The sequence below is a fragment of the Stegostoma tigrinum genome, chromosome 2, assembly GCF_030684315.1.
Source record: "Stegostoma tigrinum isolate sSteTig4 chromosome 2, sSteTig4.hap1, whole genome shotgun sequence".
Taxonomy (NCBI): domain Eukaryota; kingdom Metazoa; phylum Chordata; class Chondrichthyes; order Orectolobiformes; family Stegostomatidae; genus Stegostoma; species Stegostoma tigrinum.
In genome coordinates, this window is record NC_081355.1 from 22,044,231 (window position 1) to 22,071,772 (window position 27,542).

Here is a 27,542-nt window from a genome sequence, read left to right on the forward strand (position 1 = left end):
ATACAGCACCCGCAGTTCTTTCGGATTTTCATCCTGAGAAATGATTAGTTTCGGCAGTAGGGTGTGAGTGTTCTGAATCATGTAAAGAATGAACAATAATCTGCCACTGTTCTTTGTTCTCCATCCCCACCCCTTCCAAGTTTGCTTGAGAACTGAAGCAGCAGATATTCTTTTTGTGATTGATGGATCAGGCAACGTACAACCGTACGATTTTGAGAGGATGAAAAGTTTCATGATGATGTTGGTGAACAGCTCAGAGGTGTCCCCCAGCAAGGTTCAGTTTGGTGCCATACTCTACAATAATGATCCTGACATTCAATTCCAGCTCAGTCAATTCAGCAGCAAAAACGAGGTCCGCCAAGCTATTAGTCAAATGCAAATGAAAGAAGGACCCACTTTCACTGCACGTGCACTTCAACAGGCCAAAAAACTTTTAACCCTAGAGAAAGGAAGTCGGCAGATGGCAGGGGTTTCGCAGTTTGTCATCGTGATTACAGACGAAGAAGCTGCGGATTCATCAGCAGTGCCAGGGGTGGCGGAAGACATCAGAGAGGATGGAGTGACTGTCCTTGCTGTCGGAATAGGAGAAGCCAACAAAAGAGAGCTCGAGGCTATAGGAGGCTCAAGGGAAAACTACTTCTATGTTCAAGACTTTGACGCCTTGAAAAACATCACGAGGGATCTCTTGTTGCTCATTTGTACAAACACAAATCCAGGTAGAGCAATATTTGTGATCTAAGGGTGAGCTAAAGTCAGAAATATGAATTAAATGCCTGAAGGTGCTTTTCTACATCAGTTAGTGAATGGGAGTATGGATTAGGTAACCACACTGTATTTCGGCTCCTTCTGAACTCAGGAATATACGTAAGGCAAAGGATATGTCAGCTGAGTAGCAAACACAGGAAGATGAGAATTTGTCTTTACTCTGAATCAATCCCCCTGAAAACATTTACTAAAAACAGGCACTTTAGGCAATTTGGTGGGGGAAGGATTATGGCTGATTTAAAGGAGGTCTACTGGTGGTGAAGTTTAATGAGCTTTGCACATGCTCTAAGGCTCCCCTTGGCATTTTTATTCCACAACACGGTGTACAGGGCACTGTAGGTACAATGTAGGCCTCAGGCACCTGTCTCCTGGATTAGTTGTGTTGAGAATCTTTGACCTCAGCAGAAGAGCAAACCCTGATTGTTTCTAAGCAGAACAGAGTTAGGTTGAAAATTCCAGCGTAAAAAATGTAGAACACAATTTCAAACTGCATTAAAGCTTCATTAATGACTGAATGGTATACTGCTTGACATATCCAGGAACACACCAGGTTTAATCTTGTGACCCTGGCTGCAATTACTCAAACAGTCACTTATACCCACCATAGGAAAACATGGCCACAGCTCCAGTCTGTGGTTCACTGAAATTTTCTGCTTAATATTTGGGTGTCTGATCAGGGCAGGTAGGAGCCACACTTCTTCTGGAGTACTGCATCCAGTTCTGGTTCCCTGTTATAGGAAGGATATTATTAAATTGGATAGTGTTCAGAAAAAGGTTTGCCAGGATGTAGCCAGGAATGGAAGATATGAGTTATAAAGATAAGCTGGGCAGTTTGGGACTTTTATCACAGGAGCGTAGGAGGTTGAGGGGTAACCTTATTGAGGTTTATAAAATCATGACGGGCATGGATAATGAGAATAACAAGGACCTTTTCCTTCGGGTGGGTGAGTTCAAAAGTAAGAGGCATTTTTTTTAAGGTAAGAGGGGAAAGATGAGGGGCAACATCTTACACAGAGAATGTAAAGTTCATGCATGGAATGAACCGCCAGAGGAAGTGACGGTTGCAGGCACAGGTACAACATCTACAGGACATTTGGATAAGTATATAATTAGGAAAGGTTTGGAGAAATATGGGCCAAATGCAGGCAAGTGGGACCAGTTTGGTTTGGGAACATGGTCTAGTTGTACTGAAGTGTCTGTTTCTATGCTGTGTGACTCTATGACTATAACACTGTGATGCTACAAATGGGTGACTGATCACTCATTTCTTGTTGTTCAGTCTGAATGGAGAATGACTGGATCAAGTGACACAAATAGCACTTTTCATATTGTCTACACTTATAGCAGGCAGTTGCCTATAGTTGGCAAATGGTACTAAGCCACGTTAAGAAGGTGAGATCAAGAAGCTATTTGCACCATGTTACAGTGTGGTATGGAGATCTTGTGGCATGATGCCTCTGAGCTAGAAGGCCAGGATTCATATTCGGGGTGGAATAGCCAGTGTGGATCTGATGACTGCCAAAGAACCAAGTTCAAACCTCATTTTAGTTGGAGCGGATTTGGGACCTGCCTTATTTCCCTACCCACATTAGAAGTCGTGGTATTCTGTGTCAAGAAAATAAAAACAGAACTCCTTACTGGTGACATGTCCTTTTGTACAGCTCTGCTGCTCTCAATCATAGCAATAGCTTACTGATCATTACCTGCTTTTGTGATAAAACTGCCCAGAGTGAAACTGATTAGGACATTACCCAGGCCAGTGAGTGCTATTTCAGCTCACCGTAGCTGAATGTTATTTGCTTTTGCATCTCTATATTTGCTCTCCTACTCTTTCAACAGGCAGGTGGTGGCCATTCTCTGTTTGTGTTATAGAACCATAGAAGCATAGAAAATAGGAACAGGAGGAGGCCATTTGGCCCTTTGATCCTACTCTGCCATACATCATGATCTTGGCTGATTGTCCAACTCAAAGCCTATTCCTGCTTTCTCCCCATAACCTTTGGTCGTATTCACCCCAAGTGCTATATCTAGTTGCCTCTTGAATACATTCAATATTTTGGCGTCAAATACCTCCTGTGGTAATGATTTCCATAGACTCACCACTATTTGGGTGAAGAAATGTTTCTGAAGGGTGCAGTGGTAGTGTCTACATTTCTGGGCAAAAGGCCCCACTTGTTCTGGAAGTGTGTTATAATGTTTCTGAATAGGTTGCTTCAAATGTATATATCATACTGAAGTCATTAGGCAGAGCAGAAAGTTAAGAGATGGAGAATGAACACACCTTCCAAGCATTTAAAAAGCATACACTATATATGAGGCCACATTACCATGCAACACACCACTGTAAATTGTGGAGACTGTATTCCAAAAGTTGACAGTAAATATGAAACTATACTTTGAACATGAGCACCTCTACAAGGGTGAAGATTAGGGGAAGAGAGAAGTGTACTAATTTGTATAAATCTTTAATTGGATATGTTTTTCTTTCAATAGAATGTGGTCTTCAACAGGCAGACATTGTCTTTTTAGTTGATGGATCTGAGAGCATTATGGCTGAAGACTTCAGTTACATTAAATCTTTCGTGAAAAACATGGTTAGCTTTTTCAGTGTTGTCCCCAGCATGTTCCAGTTTGCTCTGGCTCAGTTCAGCACATCGTTTCGAAAAGAATTTGACTTGAAGGATTTTCCAGACAAAAAGACACTAATGGCTGAAATTGAAGAAATGGTTCAACTGAATCAAGGGACTCGGATTGGACCAGCACTGATGAACGTGACCAGGCTGTTCACGAGAGAGGCAGGTAGTCGGAAAGCTTCGAATGTGCCCCAGTTCCTGGTGGTGATCACTGATGGAAGGTCGAAAGAGGGTGTGATGGGCCCAGCTGATAACCTGAGGGACAATGGGATTGAAATTTTGACTGTAGGGGTAGGGCAGGCAGATCTGAAACAGCTTCTCCAAATCTCTGGGTCACGAGACAGGATCTATTTTGTCGACAGCTTTCGAGATTTGGGCAAGATTAAACAGAGGATTGTCCGCAGCCTTTGTGAGGATCAGCCGGGAGCAGGTAAGTGAAGAATTTCTTTGCACCTTTCTTCAGTTGGTCAGTGCTTTTATTGTGCTCTGTACTGGTAACTAGACTAAAGAAATGTATCTCTTCCAGCTTCCAGATGCAGTAATTTAAAGATGACAATTGCAATTTAGCTGGGTACGATAGTATTGTGATTATGCTACTGATCTTATGATGCAATAAGCCTGTGATTAAACACCACAGTGGCAGTTGGGAATTAGCAATCAATTCCAAAAATGTTAGTATGGTCTTAGTAAAAGTAACCATAAAGCTGTCAAATAGCTGTAAATGTCAAAATGATTCATTATTGTCCTTGAGGGAAGGAAAATTACTGTTCTTAATTAGTCCGACCTGCATTGTTATAGCTGGGTGAAGAGGGGTAAACTTGCTCAAGTCTTTTTAACCATCTCCATTAGGCAAAACAAAGAGTTTTACTTACTTTTAGCATGCAGCTGTATCATACTTCAAATAAAAGTATATTACTGGATGACCTGAATAACAGAGGGAGCTGATCACAAGGTTTTCCTCATGACAGACAATGGAATTTTACTTCAGACTAACCCCGAGAAAAATGAGACATCAAACACGCATAAGAACAAAGGTATAACATTTTAATAATAGTGACTGCCTAGAATAAAAAGGAAGATCCCAAATTTATTTTTTCTATTCATTTATGGGATGTGGGAGTCTCTGGCTGGCCAGCATTTCTTGCCCATCTCTAGTTGCTCTTGGGAAGGTGGTGGTGAGCTGCTTTCTCGAACTGCTGCAGTCCACCTGCTGTAAATTGACCCACAATGTTATTACAGAGAGAATTCCAGGATTTTGACCCAGTGGCAGTGAAGGAACGGTGATTTATTTCCAAGTCAGGATGGTGAGTGGCTTGGAGGGGAACTTGGAGGTGATGGTGTTCCCATATATCTGCTGCCCTTTTCCTTCTAGATGGGAGTGGTTGTGAGTTTGGAAGGTGTTGTATGAGGATCTTTTGTGAGTTTCTGCAGTGCATCTTGTGGATAGTACATACTGCTACTACTGAGCGTCGGTGGTGCAAGGAGCGAATGCTTGTGGATGTAGTGCCAATCCAGTGGGCTGCTTTGTCCTGGATGGTGTCAAGCTTTTTCAGTGTTGTTGGGGCCGCACTCATCCAGGCAAGTGGGGAGTATTCCATCACACTCCTGACTTGTGCCTTGTAAATGGTGGACAGTGGCTTTGAGGAGTCAGGAGGTGAGCTACTCGCTATGGTATTCCTAGTTTCTGCCTATTTTTGTAACCACTGTGTTTAAGCAGTGACTTCAGTTGAGTTTGGTCAATGATAACACTCAGGATGTTGATATTGGGGGATTTAGTGATGGTAACACCATTGAATGTCAAGGGGTGGTAGCTAGATTGTCTGTTATAGGTGTTGGTCATAGCCTGGCATCTGTGTGGCGTGAATGTCACTTGCCATTTGTCAGCCCAATTTAGAATGTCTTTGAGGTGTTTGGATTAATTTGAGACCACATTGTTTAATTGATAGTATGTATCTTCAGTGTTTGCAAAATTACGTATCTTTTGAGTTCTCAGTGAATGGATGTTTCTTCAATTTGCTGCTTGGGTGCTATCTTCAAGAGGCTGACAGAAACATTTTTTTCTGTCTGTTTTAAAAACAGTTGTCTCAAATAGAGAGATAACAAGATATGGAGCTGGATGAACACAGCAGGCCAAGCAACATCATAGGAGCAGGAAAGCTGATGTTTTGGGCCTAGACCCTTCTTCAGAAAGTTCCTTTGTGTATTCCTGTTTCTGGCTTCATTGCTTTTCACAAGCTGAATAATCTGCAAGTGAACTTCATCCAAATACACAAAACTTCCTGAAATATGCAAGGTGACAGAAGATACACATCTGATTGACTAGTTGTAATTATTTTGGTGAAATATTAATTTCTGCTTGTCCTGGATCTTGTTTATTATGGTTGAATGAATTAGCTCAACCAGTGGTCAAGCCACCTTAAACAGTGTTTTCACTTTTTGACATAATTTTAATCCAGATAGCTATTAAAGACTGGATGAAGTTGAAAGTTCATTTTTATCACCACTATCTCAGAATGGTTGATTCTTAGATACCATATGAAGTAGTCTAGACTTCCTTGATCTGTATACTGTGGGAACTTGTATTTTTACATTCTAATTTTCAAATTGCTCCATGGATTCAGCCCTGCCTACAACTGGAATCTCCTCTCGTGTCATAATCAGTATGTAAGTAGGGAAGTTACATTGTAGCTGTGCAGTGCTTTAGTAGGACCATACCTGAAGAACACTGGCAATTCCCAATCCTCCCTCACTTCCATAACATTTGTCACTCCTCTAGGTCCTTTCCAACAATATTCATCTGTATCTTACCCCCCAACACCAATTAACTAGCCCCTAGCCCTGACATTGCACCACTCCCTTTCACCCCCACAGGCAATGCTGACCCCTATCTCACCTCTGACATTGATTACCCCTCCTTCAGCCCCAAACATTGCTCACTTCCCCCTCACCCCCATCAATCCATGTTAAAAGTTAGCTACATATAGAGCCTGGGCCTCCTCCAGTGCCACAATGATACCTCATGCAAACTGGAGGAGCAACAGCATATGTTCCACCTCGGGAGCCGACAGCCCGATGGCCTAAACATGGAATTCACCTGTTTTAAAACCTTTCTGAAGAAGGGTCCCAACCTGAAGCATCAACTTTCCTGCTCCTCTGAGGCTGCTTGGCCTGCTGTGTTTCTCGAGCTCCACACCGCGTTGTCTCTGACTCCAGCATCTGCAGTTCTTGCTATCTCTAATATAGAGCATGTCTGCCTGGAAATGGCCATTTCATCATGAATCATACACTAGTCTGGGCAGTGAGAAGCTGACATCAGAATTATAAACCTCCTGCAAATGTATTGGAAGTAGGTGAACACAAGGAGTCACAAGTGCTCGGATCACAGGGTCCTGAAAGAGAAAAGTGGCTTAAGTTGTATCCTTTCCTATCTACAAGATGCACTGCAGCAATGCAATTATGAATCTCATACAGCACCTTCCAAACCTATGACCACTTCCATCTAGAAGGACTATTGCAGCAGACACATGGCAACGTTATTCCTGTCAAGTTACCTTCCAAGCAACTCATTATCCTGACTTGGAATAAGTTGCCGCTCTTTTAGTGTCTCTGGTTCAAATCCTGGAATTCCCTTCCTCATGGTATTATAGTTCGATCTACACCAAATGGAAGTGCAATGATTGAGGAAGACTGCTCACCAGCACCTTGTCAAGAGGAATTGTTAATGAGGAATGAATGCTGGCCCAACTAGCAATGCCTACATCCCATGAGTAAATAAAAAGAAAATTGTCCCTTCCATATCAGAAGATGGAAGCCATCTAAAATAAAACACTGGCTTGGCCAGCAATGACGTACCCTGAGAAGGAATGAAAGGAAAATCATAGTTTCTGCTTCCTAACCCACCTCGAGCTCCAGTGATCACTTTTGGTGAATGGAAAACTATTTTAACAAAGGGAGTGTTCAGGGATGAGGAAATGGGTGAATATTGACACAGTTCAGCTTTGTATCTGGGTCCTGGGGAGGATAATTCCATTGCTTGCCTATAGTTGAGATACAAAGGACCATTGTGCATCATTTGGCCTTACAGCATTCTTTCAACGTACAACCCACTTGCTGTTATTGTCAAAGTAGAAACAAGGATGATGTTAGAGCTACCAATTTTACTGTAACAATTAGTCGAGCTCTTTCTTTTTTTTCAGGATGTACCATTGATATTGCTGTGGGAGTTGACCTTCCCAGTCAAGCACGCTTCTCAAATGCACTAGGCAGTCAGCTGAACCTGCAGATGCAGCAACTGGACAGCTTAATCCAAAGAATGACAGACTTGCACAACATCAGCTGCATTGCAGGCCACAGTCTCAATGTCCGGGCAGGATTTCACATCACCGATAGAGTCGGAAGAATACGTTTCGAGTCAGATTTTGAAAGCTATAATTCAGATGTCTTAAGAAATGCAAGATCATTCCAGCTGTCAGCGATGGACCAGATCAGTTTGACTGCTGATTATTTGTTGTCGTTTGAGAACAAATTTGAGCGGGAGTCAGGCAAAAATGTGAAGGTAAAAATTTGCTTCAGGAGAAAGGATCAATATCTGTGTGAGGTTATCTGCTTTTGGGGGAAGTAGGAAGCAGATGTGGGATGTTAGCAAAGCTTCTGACCACTTTTACTGCTGTGCTACTCATAACTCTCATGTTCTTCTTTTTGCATAGTCCTTATCCATTTCTCCAATATTTTGTCCATTGGAAACTCCTAAACCATTTCCCAATGTAACATTTGAAAATTAAAGTGGTCTCTGATGCCAACAGTATACTTTGTAAAATTGAAATTATTTCAAATACTTAGATTTCAGCCAGATTCTCCATGTTCTCTGGCTGAATACTCTTAAGCCACTCTCATGCTGTGTGGTGACCCCTGCTGAACACTGATCCCTATAAAGATGATGGTCATGCATTTGCCCTGCTGCATATTGCCCCCTATAAAGATAGCATCCATACATGTACCCTGAAGCATAACAGCTTATCGTAGGTTGTTAACCTGGGCCTGTACCCGTAGAAGCTTTGCAGTTGTCAGTTTGCAAAAGTGAGATAAGCAGCTTGTCATTCAGGCTTTTGGGGCCTGTACAACCTCTTTGGAATCTCCTTGTTCTCCACTGGGTCCTTCCTCTTCCCCTCTGCTCCTAGTTGGGAGAAGATCTAGAAAATAGTGCAGATACTTCTGGTTCATGGCAATGGAGTTCGTGACCCCGTATACTGCTTCTGCAACCCCGGTGATGATTACAAAGCAAATTTTGGGAAGTGCTGATCTACAGCGAAAATCATTTTATTCATGTGATGTGTTCCCATGAATGACTAAATCTGATTGCCAAGTCTATAAAATGTAGGATTTCTAACTCCTTGATATTTCTATCTTTTTCAATGTACTTTTAGACGCTAAACAATTCATTAAAGTCATGTACCAATGGAAAACTGTCAGGATGTGTCATCATCCTTTAATTACCAATATTCACCTTGCACACTCTACATCAACTGCACTTGAATTTTTAGCAGAGATTCTACTTGTTAATGGACAATAAGTAAGATTTTATTTCCTTCTGATACTTATCATGTGATATCACCACCATCAATTCTAGGCTAACACGCTGATGGGATCTATCAGGAGTTGCTCTAGGGATACAATAATAGTGTATCTAGCTAAAATACATATCACGATGAAGTAATTGTAGCTAGTTTACATTGAATTCCAGCTTCTTACAGTGAAATGGATGTGCTGTCACTCCCAAACATCAAGGAAGAGGAACTTATACATTCCTTAAACTTGCTGAGTTTCTCCAGCATTCTCTGTGTTTTAAAAGTTTAACAAATCTGCTTGACATATTTTTGAAGCGCAGGTGATATCTAATCATCCTCACTTAAAAGAATCAATGATAAACATATTCATCGCAGGAGCAAACTGTCTTGTGACCAGTATAATTTGTTCAGATCGATCCTTAACTTCCATTGTCTTCATTATGTTTATGACTCTACCCTTTAACTTTAAGAAGTTCAATGTATAATGATACCTTAACTTCCACATAAAGCACCTATTTACTGGGATTCATTCATTCATTATTTCTGTGCTAATTTTGTCTTGTGCCATATCAACCAAATATGAGAATGGTGCATTTACCTTTGTTCTGCCTGTATTTAATCCTTCCAGCACATTATTATCTGGACTAATTCAAAACCTTATTCTTTGTGGCAATCTGTCATATTAGTTCTATAAGTCTATTTTACTTTGTCTGCTATTGCTAGTGCTATATGAAACCCTACTTGGCATTCAGTTATCACAGACTATCTGCAGTGAAAACAATAGACTATTCCAATCCGCCCCTTCTAATATTTTTATAACTCTGTCTCTCTTTCCAGGTGATAGTGATGTTTACCAACGGAGTAGCGGACAGCATGAATAGACTCAAGGAAGCATCAAACAGACTCCGGCTTAATGGTAAGTAACAGAGGGTTATCTGTGAGCGTTGTTTGAAAGCACTGAGGCACACAGATTGTAATGAATGTTGGCGCTGAACAATAATAAATGACTTTGACAAAGTATCCCAAGGAAAGCATTTTTCAACAACAGAATGGTTTTATTAAGGTATGTAATAACAGGGTTTTGGATGCTGCATATGAAGCAAAGATAATATATCTTGCCCTGCCTGAACACATCACCAGCATTTAAGGTGAACTTCAGTATCCTTGATAAAACATTTGTATTTAAAGTTGAACTGGCTGAGCTCCATTGACATAGTTTGATTTTCCCTTTTATGACTGGCATAGCAATAACAAGATTGCAAAGATATTTATGCTGCCTGTGGCTTAGCGAGATAATTAAAGGATATAAATTAATCAAGTGCAATTAATTAGGAGCTTGATGCTCACAGCAGTCTTTATTTGCATGTATAATTTATATTTATTGATTTGTTGGCTTGCATTAGTCTATGAGATAACAGTAACAATGCATTAGAGGGGAAAGTGTACAGCTAGTGTAAGAATGAACCCCCAAGATAAGCATTCAGGAATTGCATTGTCTATTGGGTTTTGGCAACTGCATCTGCAACAGATGTTAATTTCTCTTTTTGGTATAATATTGGATATTCTCCTTCAGTTTTCATAAAAATGTGGAACATTTAGAACAAAGAGATTCCACTGTCGTAATCAAAACAAAGTTATAAGAAACATTTGTGCCCATTTCCGTCTTCGTGACAAGATTTTAACAGACAATTTGCTGAATGCTCACTGATGCTATTTCTTTCATTTCTGTCTTATGCAAGGCCATGCTTTTAATGACAGAAAAACACTTGAGATTTTAATAATGAGTTTCTTGAAAGATTGCACCTTCTGGAATGTTTGCATTCATGCTTCTTTTGGTTTTGTCACATTCTGAAGGAAATGGAGAATTTTTTAAAGTAGTTATAATTGGAAAAGAATTAATTCATGCTGCTTTTGACTGCCAACCTAAGTAGAATCCTGTGACTATAGGACATTTAACCTGGGCAAGAAACTAAGCCTTCCCATACAGAAGAAGTGCATACCCCATAGGGAAGAAGAATGTCGTGAGAAGGAAAAAGAGTGGTAGACTTCATACAGAATGTAGCCCGTTTCTTAACTGGGAATAAAGAACAGAGGAGAAATCTGTCAAGAGAATATTTGGGTTGAAGGAAAGGCAAAACTTAATAAATCAATCTGACAATGCAATTTTATAGGCAGTATGTATAAAAAGCAGACTTCATTGCAATGCATTCTGCAATTGCCAATAGATACAAGTTTGCTGTGGAAAAATTGTGAAAGGGCAGAATATTTGGCTCATATTAAATGCCCATTAATTGCTAGAACCCAACATGCGGATGAGTCCCTAAGTCATTTCACATTGGGATCACGCTGATTAATGATAGGATCAATGGAGACACATTTTAATATTGGGCAATCAATATTTAATCTTCCAACCAGGTGTCAATGCACTAATCACAGTTGCTCTGGAAAACACTGCGAATGTTGATAAGCTTCATGAACTGGATTTTGGCAGAGGATTTGGCTACAAACACAAACTAGCCATTGGAATGCATGATATCGGGAGTGCATTGCGTACTGAGATTGTAAGTAACTCTGAAAGAAAATGTAAAGCAACAGAAAGCTTCAGGATAAAGTTAATTTCAAAGAACAATCCATTAATTCAGTTATTTGTTGTTTTCTAAATTGACCTCATTTAGACATTTAAATGATGATGAGTGAATTAGCTGACAGAAGTATTGCTAGTTACTGCGCAGCAAAATGTATAATTAGTTCAATATGTGGGGGCTCATAGGATGTTAAGACTTAAAGCCAAGAGCTTAAATTTGGAGACCTAGATCTTCAAAAATTGTTATCATTTATATCGTCTAAGTTATACAGAAGTTTTTACCGCCTCCCTTGGGGTTTTGGGGTCCAAGAGATATCTCTGGATGGTTTTCCCACTACCCACCTACTTGCCACCAACCTGTGCACAAGTTTGCTTGGACAGATGAGGTCTAGCACCAGGGCTTAATCCTTGCCAGCCTCAATATTGAGGGACGAAGCCAAGGAAAGGATTCATTGTATCCTGTTTTCAAATCTCCCCTTTGTTCTCGGAAGCCATATAAATAATCTAAACTACTTATGAAATCAACAGTCGACATCTCGTCTCCGACAAGAAACTCTGACAGTGGCCATCCATTGTTTCTTGTTTTCCCATGTCCAGGTCTAACATGTATTAGGTAAATATTGGCTGTTCTTTGAACTGCAGAAACTTGCAGTTTATTTACCAGCCTTCAAACCAGATGCTTCTATTAATTTACATAGAATCCCTACAGTGTGGAAACAGGCTCTTCAGCCTAACAAGTCCATACTGACCCTCAGAACATCCCTCCCAGACCCACCAGTCTACACATCCCTCAGCACTATGGGCAACTTATAATGGCCAATCCATCTAGCCTGCATGTCTTTGAACTGTGGGAGGAAACCCACACAGATACAGGGAGAAGTGTCCTGACGGTGGAATTGAGCCAGGGTTCCTGGCACTCTGAGGCAGTAGTGCTAACCACTGAACTACTGTTTTGGGGGCTAGAACTGGATGCAACGTTTGGTATTCAGTTTGAATGGAGCATGTGACAGTTCAAAGAAAACTCACTCATTGCAGCTCTTTATGAAGCTAATTGTTCCTCACCCTAAACAGACTCAAAAATAAAACAGGATATAGAACATAGAACATAGAACATAGAAAAGTACAGCACAGTACAGGCCCTTCGGCCCACGATGTTGTGCAGTGGAATAATCCTAATCCAAAAATAAAATAATCAAACCTACATTTCCCTCAATTCACTGCTGTCCATGTGCATGTCCAGCAGTCACTTAAATGTCACTAATAGCTCCGCTTCCACAACTACCACTGGCAAACTATTCCATGCGCTCACAACTCTCTGGGTGAAGAACCTCCCTCTGACGTCTCCTCTATACCTTCCTCCTAACACCTTAAAACTATGACCCCTCGTGGCAGTCAATCCTGCCCTGGGGAAAAGTCAATCATTAAAAAAAAAGTTGCTATAACATGATTAAACATTCTCAAAATTGTATGTTGTTCCAGGACACGGTTGCAGAAAGAGAATGCTGTGATATAATTTGCAAGTGTTTTGGACAATTGGGTAAACATGGACAACAAGGAGAGCAAGGAATTAAAGTAAGGCCAAATATAACTGTTACTGTTCGGAATAAGGCTCATTAGAATGATTCAGGTAGAGTACTGATTATGCTGCTGGATTATTAATCAGAAAATATCATCCAAATCCCACCAGATAAATTCAGATTAAAATAAATATAAAAATCAGTGACAATGACAACAGAGCTGTTAGAGTTTTGCAGAAATCATGAATGTCCTACTGGGAAGCAAACCTACCCTTGCAGCAGATTCAGTGGGCTGAATGGCCTCATTCTGTTACAATCATTTATGGTTTGTAAGAGATCTGCCCAGTTGATAACTCTGACTGCATATCAAAGTATAGCGGATGCTGGTGATCTGAAATAACGGCAAAGGATGTGTGAGAAACTCAGTAAGTCTGATGGCAACTATGGAGAGAGAAAAAGTGTTATCGTTTCAAGTCCAGTAGAACCCATCTTGCAATGTGTTGATTCGTAAATGCTATTTGAAGTGGCCTAATAAGCCACTTAGTTGATTAAGGGTAACTAGAGATAAACAATTAATATAGGCCTCATTCCAAGAACGAATTCAAAAAGATGTTTTAATTTAGCAGCAAAAGCTACATCTATGTTTATATGATTTTAATACTTTGAGCAACAATGTGGAAATAAAGGTCTCGGCGGTGATTTTCTACAACAACAATTTTTAAGAATTTCCATTTGTCATTTAAAAAAACATTAAACCCGTTTAATGATCTTTAATATTGGTGAGAATGTTGTGATGGGATCTGAAGAGTTCTTTACAATTATGAGGCAATATTCTAATGGATTTCTATTATAATTTTGTTGGGAATATGGGAGAGGGACCACACAAATAATTAGTACCTTGATATTCCAACTTTCAGCTTACAATAGAGTTTCCAGGCAGTCTTATAATGACTGTAACCTCAAATCATCCCAACTACATTTTACTGGCATGAAAGAAAGGCAGAGACAAGCATGGCATGAGTCTTCTTCTGCCCTTTGTCTTCCAGTCACTGGGTGGATTATTGGTAAACAAGACCAAACTGCCGAATGGTGGGATGCACCAGAATTTTAGGTTTATATTCAAGAAAAACAATTTGGCTCACTTGCAAATTGGAATGATAATGAACTCTTTAGAGTTGTACAGCACAGAAACACTCCTTCAGTCCAACTCATCCATGCTGACCAGATATCCTAAACTAAATTAATCCTATTTGCCAACATTTGGCCCATCTCCCTCTAAATGCTTCCTGTTCATATACCCATCCAAGTGTCTTTCAAATTTTGTTATTGTACCAGCCTCCAGAACTTCCTCTGGTAGGTTATTCTATACATGCACCACCATCTACATGATAATGTTACTCATTTTAAATCTTTCCTCTCTCATCTTAAACTTATGCTCTCTAGTTCTGGATTCCCCCTACCTAGGAAAAAGACTTTGGCTATTCACCCTGACCGTGCCCCTCATGATGTCATAAACTTTTATACGGTCACCCTTTAGCCTCCGATGCTCCAGGGAAAACAGCCCCAGTCTATTGAGCCTCTCCAAACCCTCAAACCCTGGCAACAATCTTTTCTACACCTTTTCAAGTTTCACAATAGCTTTTCTACAATGGGGAGACCAGAATTGAATGCAATGTTCCAAAATTTGCCATCAGCTCCAGCACTGAAAAAAGTCCTCAAAAAAAGGAACATCTTTTTACAGCCACGATTCTCTCCCATCCACCATATTGGGCTTCCTTCTTTCTTGGGGAAATAGGGAGGGGAGTGGGTACTGGGGGCAATTGATGGAAGAGGGGAGGTGTGGTTCTGACAGATGAAATTGCTACTCCATTCTGGATCCTGCAGCCTGCTTGATAGTTTACAGTTTCTATAATGGCAGGAGGAGACAGTAATTGTGTAAATGAAGAGAACTGCCTCTTGACCCCATTAATTTTGACTGGGGCTGTTAAGAGGACTTCTGTGGGTGCCTAGCCATGCTGACACTGGGACAAAGTCTCCACTGTCACTGCACAATGAAATTAGAAAGCATTTCTCATCAGTCTAGTGGAACAGTGAGTTTGCCAGTAAGTTTCTGTGCATATGTTAGGTCTGTGCTAATTTTGCTGACCTAAGAATCTCCAAAATTAATTACATAACCATGAATTATAAAAAAAAAGGATTTCTGATGCTACACATCAAAAGCTGAGAGACGCCTGTGCATGAAAAATGAATCGTATCACAATTGAGATTGATTCTCATATGCCATACGATGAAATGGTACCTCAGCTCCCCGTGATTAATAGCCTCTTTGGTGAGTATCAGAAGATGCCTGATACCCATGGAACCTTACACCAGCATAGAACCATCAAGGTCTTCATGGGAGGACAGGAGAGAACTTTGGTGGGAGATCATTTAGAAAGTTAGGAAAACCTGTCTGCAATTGTTTTTCTGCTTTTTTCCTCAAAGACCCAAAATGGAGATATCAGGTGTCCACTCGCAAAACCTCCTCCATTGGCAGACCCAGATTGTGAAGACTGTAATTCAACCAATCATTTTACCCTGACATGGAGACGGCCAGCAGGAGTGTCTGCTCCTGAACCTACCACCTTGGTCAAAGTATTGCTGATCAGTTTGATCATCAGAATATTACTGATGGAACACCAACATATCAGGGATTGATGGGCTATAAAGAATGAAGTGCTGTCAACTCTCCACTTTTAGTCATCGTATCATTGACAGTTCTTGAAGGGCTTATTGTTTCCCTTTGTGAATGGGCTGATCTTTCCCCAGTAAGTAGAGGAGGGGTCAAGGAGTACACTCCAGGCCATGCCACCTAAGTGGGATGACAATGAGGGGACATTTATACCTTGTTATGTCTGATAAACAAGCCTCTGATTGTGATATAAGCTATGAATGAGTAAACAGCTTACTACTGGCCAAGGCATCCACTGATATTAGGGCAACAAAAGCATCCATCCCAGTAGTGTTATCATAGCAACAATCAGCAGCAGAGGATCCACCAACTCTGGATTCTTATTGACTTTCTGATCTATTCACCACACCCCTGGTGGAATTGCTATGGATGTGCTGCTTGAGAAGCAGAAATGTGGCTCTAAAGAGCCTGAGGCCATTTGCCAAATGGAAAATTTTGCTGGACAGAGACGTGGAGAGGACACCCAATTTTCTTCTTTGCTTAGTGAATGGGGATTTTGAGGACAATTGTAGGGTCCCGTCTTTCAGCTGGGCAGAAACTCAGTTAGCACCACACTCAGTCCTTGTTCTCTACAAGGGACAAGGACATGGACTTACCGTGGACAAAATAAAATGTGGATACAACCCCTGTGTATTTTGAAGGACCTTGTAGTGTTTGCTGAGGCAGAGCAGACCTGACCTTGAATTTTGCCCAATCTTAAGACTATGAGTGGCAAACCAACAGATAACATGAACAGAGTGTATTCAAAACCAAGGATTGAACTTGAATCCTTCCTGGCATCTGGGTTATTGATCATACCAATGAGTTCAAATATGTATTGAAATTGATTGATGAACCTAATAATGAAAAGTTCCTCACTGAACCTATGCTAGTTGGTTTACGATTTACACAACTGGTATTATTTCAGGGTATCTCAGGACCACCAGGAACATCGGGTTATGCAGGCGAAGATGGGGGTTTGGTAAGTTGACAAGCTGAGATTATTCATTAAGGAGAATAATGTTTTGCACTGAAATGAAAAGAAATCTCTGGGCTTTCTTAAGCAACGGCAACCTTCCTGCTCCTCTGATGCTGCTTGGCCTGCTGTGTTCATCCAGCTCTACACCTTGTTATCTGGTACTGTTGTTGACTGAGTCAATAAAATTTTGGGCTCTGGACAAAACGAGTGCATGGCGTCCGAAATGGCATCAAACTAACCATCCTTAAAAGACTTGAGATGTCATACAATTTGATGCAGATTGCCAATTTCCATACAGGAAAGAGACACTTTGGAGAAGAGACACAGGGTGGCATCGTGGCTCAGATATTAGCACTGCTGCTTCACAGTGCCAGGGACCCGGGTTTGATTCCAACCACAGGTCTCTGTCTGGTGTTTGCAGTTTCTCCCTGTGTCTGCATGGTTTTCTGTGGAGTGCTCTGGTTTCCTCCCACAGTCCAAAGGTGTGCACGTCAATTGGTGGATTGGCCATGCCAAATTGTCCCTTAGTATCCGGAGATGTGCAGATTAGGTGGATGAACCATGGTGATTGTATGTTTATGGGGTTAGGATGGGAGGTTGGGATGCTCTTCTGAGGTTCGTGCAGACTCGATGGGCTGAATGGCCTCTTTCTGCACTGTAATTGATTGAATTTGGTTCGACCGACATGGATCTCTCCATCAGCTGAAGAACCATTGGGAGCCATTTATCACTTCTGTGCAGGAGGCCCAATGGGATTTAAGTGCACTCAAGCATTTAACTGGCTAACCTTGGGAAACCTGACTCTGTTACAGCTGCTGTAGGGTGTGTAGGCTGCATCCCAAGGCTGCGAGCCAGTCAACGGTTGGCAGCTCTCTATTCCTGGTCATGTCGCTGGGAGCAGTGGCTGCTACCAGCAAAGCTCGGAGGACCAATGCTGGATCCCTGGAGAGAGGAGCAGGATGGGGGTGACATGGGGAGAGAGTCATTGATGAGCAGGGAATCTCATGTAATGGCAGGGGCATGATTTTCAGTAGCCCCCCCTCAATCATCCTAATGCTGGGTTCTTAATCAAGGACTAGTGTCTTCATTAAGGGAACCACCTTACGAGGCTGCAGCCAATTTTGACACAGTTTTCTGGGCAGTGTTCAGGAACTACAGGAGACCTGCTTGAGTCACAATAAATCCTTTAGCCAATACTAACTGCAATGAGCTCAGGGGCGAACAGACTTTAAATTGCTAAATGATTAACCTAATTGGCAGATAATTGCACAAAAAGGAGCATTAGGACTGATGATTGGTCTGATTATAAAAAATGACAGAGAATGACTGAAGGCTTAATCAAGAGTAAAAACAAAGAATACAACAGCAAGCTAGCTAGCAATGTAAAATAAATAGGAAGAATTTCTCTAGGTATCTAAAAAGAAGTGTAAATAAAGTGATGGTTCTCTAGAGGATGTGAATTGAGTGTTAACAGTAGATAATAAGGAAATAGATGAAATGAACGTTTTTTTACTACTAACTATACTATTGTTGTGATTGAAATGAGTTTGGCCACGTGGATCTCATTGAGTATAAGTTCCCTGATTGGGGGCTGTTAATCAGGCCCAATCAGGGAGTCCTGGCTGACAGGTAGAAACAGGAGTCTTTGAGATTCTCCTCACTGTAGGGGCTGGCTCTGAGCTAGCTGATCACAGTCCATGTACTGTGTGTGTGTGTGTAAATAAAGGGTGACTTTCTGAGGGGATACCAGCATCCGTGGAGTTATTTCAACCGTAATGGAGAGAAAAGTACTCTCAGTATTAGCTTTGAGTCAGGAGTTGAAAGGGGGAAAGTAACTTGTTGAAATTACAGTCAGCTAGACCATGGTAACAAGCAAACAGATGGAGATGGCTACTAGCAAGTCTCCAGGTCCAGATGAACCTCATCATGGGGTCTTAAAAGAGACTGCTAAATAGGTACAAAATGTGATGTCACTAATATTAAAACACTCACTACACTTGATCAGACTGGAAATCAGTAAATATAGCCCTTGTATTCAAAATGGGAGGGAGTCAGAATATATAGGCCCGTTAGGTTGACATCTCTTGTGGGGTGTTCAAGTTGATCATTAAGAGGGTTATAGTTAGACACGTGGAAAAACTCAACACAATCAGGAAGAGTCAATATGGTTTTGTAAAAGGCAAATCAATTTAATCAAGTTATTGGAGGTCCTTCAAGGATAAGGAGGAGCCTGCTGATGTACTGAAATTTGAATTTCCAGAAGGCATTTAAACAAGGTGCCATATAAAAGGCTATTGCAAAAGTAGAAGCATATGGTATTGGGGTCCATATTAGTATGGTTAGAAGTTGGACTGGCTGGTCTTTTTTCTCACCGGCAAGTTGTGAAGAGTAGTGTCCTACAAGATTCTGTACCGGGTTTTAACATTTTACAATTTATACCAGTGTCTTAGATGAGAGAAATTGAAGATATAAGTAAGGATATTGTGTGTCTGTTACCCTGGACATTTCAAATCCTGTGCTCAGTTTCAGAGTCTTTATTTATTGAAGGATACAACTGTTTAGAGATAAGCTAGAGGAAGTTTATCAGATTGGTACCTGGAATCTTTGGGTTGTCTTAAGAGGACGAGTTGGACAGACTGGGCTTGTTTTCACCGGGTTGAGAAGAGTGAGGGATGATTTAATTCAACCCTGAACAGTGTTGATAAGCTGGATGTATAAATAATACTTCCTCTTGTGGGTGAGTCCAGAAACAGTGGGCACTCTTTTAAAATTAGGGATTGCTCTTGTTTTGGACAGAGCTGAAAGGAATTGTTTTTCTCTAATTGTTTTATAACTTTGGAACTTTCTGACTCTGTGGAGTGGCGGGTGGGGGTTTGCAGTGTTGGACCAGGAGTTATGCATGATCTTTACAGCAGAAGTAAACAGATTCTCATTAGGTGAGGGAATCAAAAGTTATTGGGGAGATGGGAATGTGGAATTCAAAACACAAATAAATCAACCATAACCTTATTGACTGGTGGAGCAGATTTGAGAGGCTGATTAACCCAATTCTAATCATAATATGTATGTACATATTTCATTGCTAAAGAGTGAGTATCCAATTTCCCAATTCTAATCATAATATGTATGTACATATTTCATTGCTAAAGAGTGAGTATCCTGTGTCAGGCACCTCTCATCCCGAACTAAATTGACAATAGTTTTCCTAAAGCCCCCTACCATTAGGACTAATTCACTCAGAGTCATCGAGTTGTACTGAACAGAAGCAGACCAATTTATCCAAGCTGACCAAATACCCTAAATTAACCTAGTCCCATTTGCCAGCATTTGGTCCATAAACATTTAACCTCTCCTATTAATCTACCCATCCAGGTGCCTTTTAAATGTTGTTATTATACTGGCCCTCATCACTTCCTCTCGCAGCTCATTCCATACAAGCACCACCCTCTGCACGAAAACAATGTTTTGATGGGATGGCTGGGGTTGGTGGGAGGAGAAACTATTCCGACATCAGAGCAGTAGTGGTTATTTTTCAAATTCTAATTATAAAAGATTAAAGAGGGATGTTACAGATGATTAAATGATTCAAAATGCTATTTCTTTTGGCAGTGTTTGCCCTAAAAAACCGGGCATAATCGTAAAAAAGTGGACCACAGCCTTCAGCATAGTATTAGGAAACAGTTCTTCACAGAAAGGCTAGTAAAAATCCGAACGTCTCTGCTTACAAAAGATGTTGAGACTAGTTCAATCAACATTTTCTAATGACAATCACCAGATTTTTGATAGATAAGGATATTAAGAATCACAGAACCAGGATAGGAAAAGGAGTTAAGATCAGCCATGATCAAATTGGAGTGGAATAAAGGCTGAACAGGCTGAAAGCCTTACATTGTTGGTATGTTTCCAGGAGCATTGCCACTTACTTTTGGCAGTATTTTTATCCATAGAGGCATTCAGAGTATTGCTAAAGAAGTGAAGTTGAAAATGACCTGCCCAGTTACTGCGAGATCTGATTGGAGTTTTCACTCATGTTACAGAAAGGGGAATGAAACTATAAATACTTTAATAATTTCGTTGGTTTCAGACTTTTTGTTGAGTCTTCCTGAAAAAAGCAAAGAAAAATTCATGAGATATCAGAATTAGAAAGGTCCCTTTAAGGCTGAAGCCAAATAACTGTAGGGTTTGACTGAAAGCAGGAAATGGTCATTGGATTTTGCTAGGAGGTCCAGGGTTCATGACCTGTCTGCTCAGGAAGTGTGTAATAGCATCTTTGAATAAAGAACGATGAAAAAGATCTGCATTCTCTTCACTGTCTCTGAGTTAGGATGCATAGATTCAAGTCCTGACTGCTCCAGAGATGTATTATAACACATTATGATTAAAAATATTGAGAACAAGGCGTCAATATTTAAAACTAAGGTGTCTCATATTTAAGAAAATGAAATTTAAGTAAATGGTTAAAAAGAGTTCATTTCCCCATGGAGATATTTGGGCACTGTGGGGTTGGAGTGCATCGTTTCCCCTCCAATTCCATTTTAATTTGATCCCCTCCTTTCTTTCCCTAGATCTGCCTTATGTTATTGTTGCTTTGCCACTGGTGAACAGTGCATGTTAATTGTTTAATTGGTAACATGGGTGATTTGCTGGTTGTCTAAACAAAAAGAAAAGGAACTGTGTTTTATGCTAGTGGAGTGTTAGCTTTTGACAGGAAAAGGGCCCAGTGGTGGTTGTTTTAAACTATAGATTTAAAATAAAATCTCTGTAATCTCTGAGAGTATTTTGCTGCTTGATTCAACTCATTGGTACTGGTATTTTCAAACCCTGTTCAGTGTTGAATCCCGGATGTGTTGGGAACACTTTGATGCTGATATCGTGCTATATGGCCCTTTTACTTTATCACCAATTATTCTTTGGTCTTTCTTAGGGTGAAAGAGGCCCTCCAGGCATTACAGGACCTCGAGGAGCTGAAGGATGCCAAGGTGCCAGGGGCCTGATGGTATGTGTTTATTGAGCAAACTTCGTTCGTGGATCATTTGACGATTTATATTTTCATTATTAACTGACAATCTTTTTCATTCAGGGAGAAAGAGGGTATCGAGGCGAGAAGGTAAATATGTTTTCAGGTTTGATGAGACCTTTTAATGCTTAATTACAAGATATCCTTTATTTTGCTACTATTGTGTTAGTTTTTGATTGTTCTCTGACTGGTTCACTGGTGGATTAATGTTTCCTTGGCAGGGTGAAACAGCTGAAAATGGTGCACCTGGGACAAATGGAGAGCAGGTACCTTAGTATTCAAGTTCATTGTGGAGAGGCTGCTCTTAGCAATTCAATGTGGTGGGTCAGATAGATTGTACACTATGGGCAGCAGTTGATTATCAGCAGTATATAGCCAGAAGCCCAAAACTAAGATGTAAATTAGTAGTCTATCGTTCTTGTATGTTTATACCATTTTCTAGAAACCAGAAAGATTGATAGGATGCCATAAAGAAAGGTACATTTTGCAACTGAACACATTTGAAGCACACATTTGTTACTATTTTCACCTGGTTCAGTCATGAGTGGAAGACTAGATGAGATTTATCTCTTGACTTAAGTATTCTGTACTCAATGCCCATTAGTATGTCAAGGCACAGTTTAATGGACACCAGTCATCCAAGACCTCATCACTCAGGTGACTGCTGCAAGGTTAAGCCTAGAAACTGGGCATTGGAAGGCTATGCTGCACAGAAAAGTATCATGTGCAAACACAATGCTGTCCTAACATAATGTCGTCTTGTGCTCTCTCTTGATGTAGAGTCAAGGAGAATAGCATCTGCAGCTGATGTTCCCATAGTCTGAGGTGTAGTGGGGGAACTGGTGATGTCGTGTTAATGCCACTGCACCAGTAAAGCAGAACCCTAGGCTAATGATGAACCTGGGTACAAATCCCACATGCAGTTGGTGAAATTTCAGTTCGATTGTAAGCTCTGTAACAATGACCATGAACTATCATAAACTGTCTCTAAAAGAACCCATCTGATTCATTAATGTTGATAGGAGAAAGAAACAAGTCCTCCTTACCTGTTGTGACCTACTTGTGACTCCAGACATGTAGCTAACTCTTAACTGTGCTCAAGGACAATTAGAGATGAGCAACAAATGCTGACCTTGCTAGTGGCTCCCCCGAATGATTTGAAAGAATAGTTAGAGCTGCTTTTTCCCTCTTGAACCCTATCATAGAATCCCTATAGCATTGAACCAGGCCATTTGACCCATAAAGTCCACACTAACCTTCCAAAGATCATCCAACCCAGACCCACCCCACCCTCCCACACTGTCCTTGCAACCCTACATTTCCCAGCATTGTTCGTAATTCCGCATAGCCAGTTCACCCCATGTGCACATCTCTGGGCTGTGGGAGGAAACTGGAGCACCTGGAGGAAACCTGTGCAGACATAGGAGAGTGTGCAAACTCCACACAGGGTGGGAGTGCTAACCATTGAGCCACCATGCTGCCCTTCACTCAGCATCCTGGTTGGAAAGATATTGCCATTTTTTCATGATCACTGGTTCAAATTTAGAGAAATTCCTCCTTAATAGCATTGTGGATGTACCTACTTCAAATGAAAGGCAGCAGCAATTCAAGAAGGCAGCTTCCCACCACTGTCTCAACGATAATTCAGGATGAGTAATGAATGCTAGTCCAGCCAGCAAAGCCTACATCCCCTGAATAAATAAAGAATAAACTCATAGGCATGTCCAGTCAATTCTGTCTCACGTATTTAGCGAGAGCATCCATTTAGTCTTGTTTAAGGTAATAATGTGTCAACATTGGCTCCGTGAATAGCACGATAGTCTTGGAGTCAGAAAATTGTAAGTGCAAATCACATATAAGCGTGTAATCTAGATTAATACTCCCCATAAAGTACAGAAGTGCTGCATGTCAGATGTGCTATAAAATGTCAGAATAAGCTCCAAGTGACTTTCTCAGATGAATGTAAGAGTACAGTGAGGGAAGATTCCTTTCTCTAAGGCAAAATGTATTGTAAAAAGTAGATGTAAAAGATCATATGTTACTATTTTAAAGAGGAATAAACTGCTTCTTATTGGATATTTATCCCTCAACAAATACCATAAAAAAATGAACAAATTACTTGTTGTATATAGTAAGGACTGCAGATGCTGGAAATCAGAGTCGATAAAATGTGGAGCAGGAGGAGTGCAGCAGGTCAGGCAGCATTAGAGGAGCAGGAAAGTCAATGTTTGAAGTCTGGACCCCTCCTGCTTTCTTGATCCTCTGAAATTACTTGTTGGACCTTGCAATTCAGCTGTTAAATTTCTCACGTTACAATAGTGACTTCACTTAAAACATAATGTTTTGGTTGTAAAAAGCTTTGTGTGGTGTAATTTTCTCCTGTTTTCATTTTGTGATTTTTCTTTCTTTTGCTTTATAAATATATATTAATTGACAAAGGAATTCTAAATATTGTCTTCTCACAGGGGGCGCCTGGAATTCCTGGAACTGCTGGACCAAAAGGGGATTATGGAAATACTGTAAAAAGACATTCTTATTATTTAAACATTTGTTAAAATATGTGCATTGTATACACTTAACTATTATGTCTGTTTAATTTGAATATTATTTCAACCTCCCAATATTAACAAAGTATTCAAAGCCTTGTTGACTTTCCAGTTCTCCATTCACCCATTCCTGGTAATTTGATAATTAATTTGAATTTTGGAAACTGAATGTATTACCATGAATACCTGATGAAGCTGAGATGACCCAAGATTACAGATGCATTTTATTAACCACTTGAAGTAGGAAAGTCTGGCAAAAACCAAATTAAAACAGTTTGGTCTAATGAGTAACTACCAGAACACAGAAATGATGGTCCGAAAGGTTCCCACCAGAGCCATTGATTCATATCACTATATACCATAAAAGAGAATGATTTTATTGTTACATGTGAGCTTTCATTCACTGTGCCAAATCTTTGAAAGAGTTATTCCATTCGATTGAGCCTTTCATTCTTTCCCCATAGCTCTGTAATTCCTTTGCTTGGGCACACATCCTGTTCCAATTTAAAAGTTACCACAGAATCTGCTTCCACTTTTTCAGGCAATTCATTCCTCATGTTTCTGTCTGTGTTCTTCTATTTGTGAAGCTAATGATTCCGTGTATTTTTACCAAAGCTGTATCAACTTTACCCATGATAGTGATTGCAACAAAGTCAGCCAGACAGACCTCACAGAATATGTGTTTCCAGACTGGGGCTGTTCACCTGGCCCAATCAGGGACCCCTGGCTAACAGATAAAAGGAGGAGTGTTAGACTTTCTGTCACTCTCAGAGCTGGGCCTGAGGGAGCTTGACCAGTGTCAAGAACTTTCCATGTGTGATTGGGTGATTTGGTGATGGGATACCAGCCTCTGTAGAATTATTTCACCTACTAGTTCAAACTTTTGTTTTTGTTGCAACCAGCAGTAGAATTCCTTTTAGTGCTAAGCAGACATGGGTATATATTTTTATTCATTTTTGCATGGTAATGAAGACAAAAAACAACAGATTCAAAGATCTAATCAGATATCTGATTCAGGTCATTTATAAATATACTTCATTTGATATGTCAAAATATTTGGTACTTTATAAGTAGCACTGACCTATTGAATGCAACTTGAAACAACACAGTTTTTAATGAACTACTTCACTTTGACCTGTAAAATTAACTCTCCAGGGAAATAAAGGCCCACCTGGATTCAAAGGTGAGCGTGGAGATGTTGGAATACCGGGTGACCCTGTAAGTGGAAAAGCCTCATTTTATAGTATGTTGTCTTTCAAAGATAATTTAGAACTAACTGTATAATTGTTTTATTTGCAAGAGCATGGCAGTGCATCATTTTAAACACATATTCTGTTCAACACTCAGTATTTATACACATGCTGAATTTTGAACTGAGGTGTGTACATGATGCTCAATTCAATTTGCGCAATAACATTTCTATATGCAAATAACTTTGGCTTCTTTCCAGGTAGTGAGGTCAAAACTAATGGTCACATTTAGGAGCCACCTCCTCTTTTAAGTGAATCTTTCTGCATCACTGATATCCATTAATTTGAACATTTTCTCTATTAGATGCTATTCCTTCTTGCATTTTCTTCTGTAGTATCCCATTCCCCCAGGGCCTCAGTGAAGCATGTGGGGTCAGCTGTTCAGCCTAATGTTCTGGATGTAGTGGGCAACTGTATATTGTGGGTAGTTGAAATTGGGGTTGGGGATAAAGAAGGCCACAGTAGAGATTCAGGAGGTCAATGCTGGGTAATTTCATGTGGTTCCAGTGAGCTTGGCACTCGCACACAAACCTATAAACAATCTGGGAGCTGTGGGGTAAAATTTAGCTTAAATATAAAACAACGAAGACATCAGCATTGAAAATACATAAAGGAACACACACTGGGGGAGAGGTACATGGGAGATATTAATGTTCCGACTCATGGGGCTGTTGGATTTTTAGAGTATTATAAAGTGGGGGATTGATGGATGGAAGTCCTGCTCCTTAACAGACTGCAACCAATTTCTGCCCATTCATTTAAAATCAAGCATTGATTGCAGTTTGTCTTCCTCCTATGATTCACATGCATTCGTTGTGTCAAGGTAATACAACAGTGTTTGATTGTAGTGAGCGGTGATGTAAAGGAACAATTCTTGGTATGATATCTTCTAAAGAGTAAAGCCTGAAAACAAGAAACATGGAAGAAATATCCAGAGTCAATAAGGGCAAAATGTGACATGCATTTCAAAGGTTCTGTAATTGAAATATATTGTTAGAGATAGTCCGAGGAATGAAATAGGCAATTTGGTTCCTCAGACCTGTCCTGCTGCTCATTTGTATTCTACCTTATAGCTAATGTTATAGCTTTATAATCTTTATATCCTTATCCACCACTGTCTATTGATCTAAATCTTTAATTGCCATTATCCAAATATCCACAGTCTTTGGTCAGAGATATTTCCAGGCTTCACTATCCTCCATAAGATAGAATTGTTTCCCTTCTAAACAGCCTAGCTCAAATTTTAAGATTATATTCCCTCATGTCTCCTCCAATCACCAGTGTTATGTTTGGTGCTTCCTTTGGAACCAGGAAATGAGGTAGCCAAATGGTAAATCTGAACAGGAACACTTTATTAACAATGCTCATATTTCCACAGCAGTTTGAGATTGGATGCAAGCTCCAACTCTCTGGGTCACCTGACCAGCTCTCCTAAAGGGCCAACAACTAGTACAAATAGTTTATCCTATCAAATTATTTTCTTGTTATATGTCTTGCTTGATCTTCAATTGTCTTGAATTGGAAGTGTGCTGAAAAACAGGAGCAGAATTTCAGATAATAGCAGGTCTTTAGGACTGTCTTCTGGAGACTTTCTATTGTGTTATTTTAGAAGTTCTCTGAAATCAAATTTAAAAGAAGAACGCATATTTCAAATGAAACATCATCTGGCTGAAGCTTTCAAACAGACAAAGCATTTGACCACTAGAACTCCAGGAGTTGTTTCTCTAACATTTTAGGCACAAGAAAGGAGATTCGAATTACAAAATGCTGTTTGACAAGTCAAGCTAAGTGCTCTTCCAACAGGATATAACACGAAACATTTGTGGCGAAAGAGAAGAGATTTTGGATTTGTGAGTAAGTGTGTAAAATTCCATACGTGGGTCAAAGTTGTTGATAAGCACAACCCATGGAGCACCAGGAAATCGCTAGCTGCAGTAAGGCTATGGCAATACAAGCATGGTTCAGATATCTGGCTAA

The 27,542-nt window shown here is 40.3% G+C and overlaps 1 protein-coding gene across 1 annotated transcript in view; it reads left to right on the forward strand.

Moving 5' to 3' along the window:
• LOC125461298 (collagen alpha-6(VI) chain-like) overlaps positions 1-27,542 on the forward strand; it is a 135,485-nt gene that overhangs the window by 53,395 nt on the left and 54,548 nt on the right. Inside the window, exons 10-21 of the mRNA XM_048549897.2 lie at positions 141-716; positions 3,259-3,828; positions 7,595-7,953; positions 9,800-9,878; positions 11,378-11,523; positions 13,026-13,118; positions 16,702-16,755; positions 21,677-21,748; positions 21,833-21,859; positions 21,991-22,035; positions 24,235-24,288; positions 25,471-25,533. Coding sequence (XP_048405854.2) covers positions 141-716; positions 3,259-3,828; positions 7,595-7,953; positions 9,800-9,878; positions 11,378-11,523; positions 13,026-13,118; positions 16,702-16,755; positions 21,677-21,748; positions 21,833-21,859; positions 21,991-22,035; positions 24,235-24,288; positions 25,471-25,533 — 2,138 coding nt within the window. The remainder of the gene's footprint in view (positions 1-140; positions 717-3,258; positions 3,829-7,594; positions 7,954-9,799; positions 9,879-11,377; positions 11,524-13,025; positions 13,119-16,701; positions 16,756-21,676; positions 21,749-21,832; positions 21,860-21,990; positions 22,036-24,234; positions 24,289-25,470; positions 25,534-27,542) is intronic.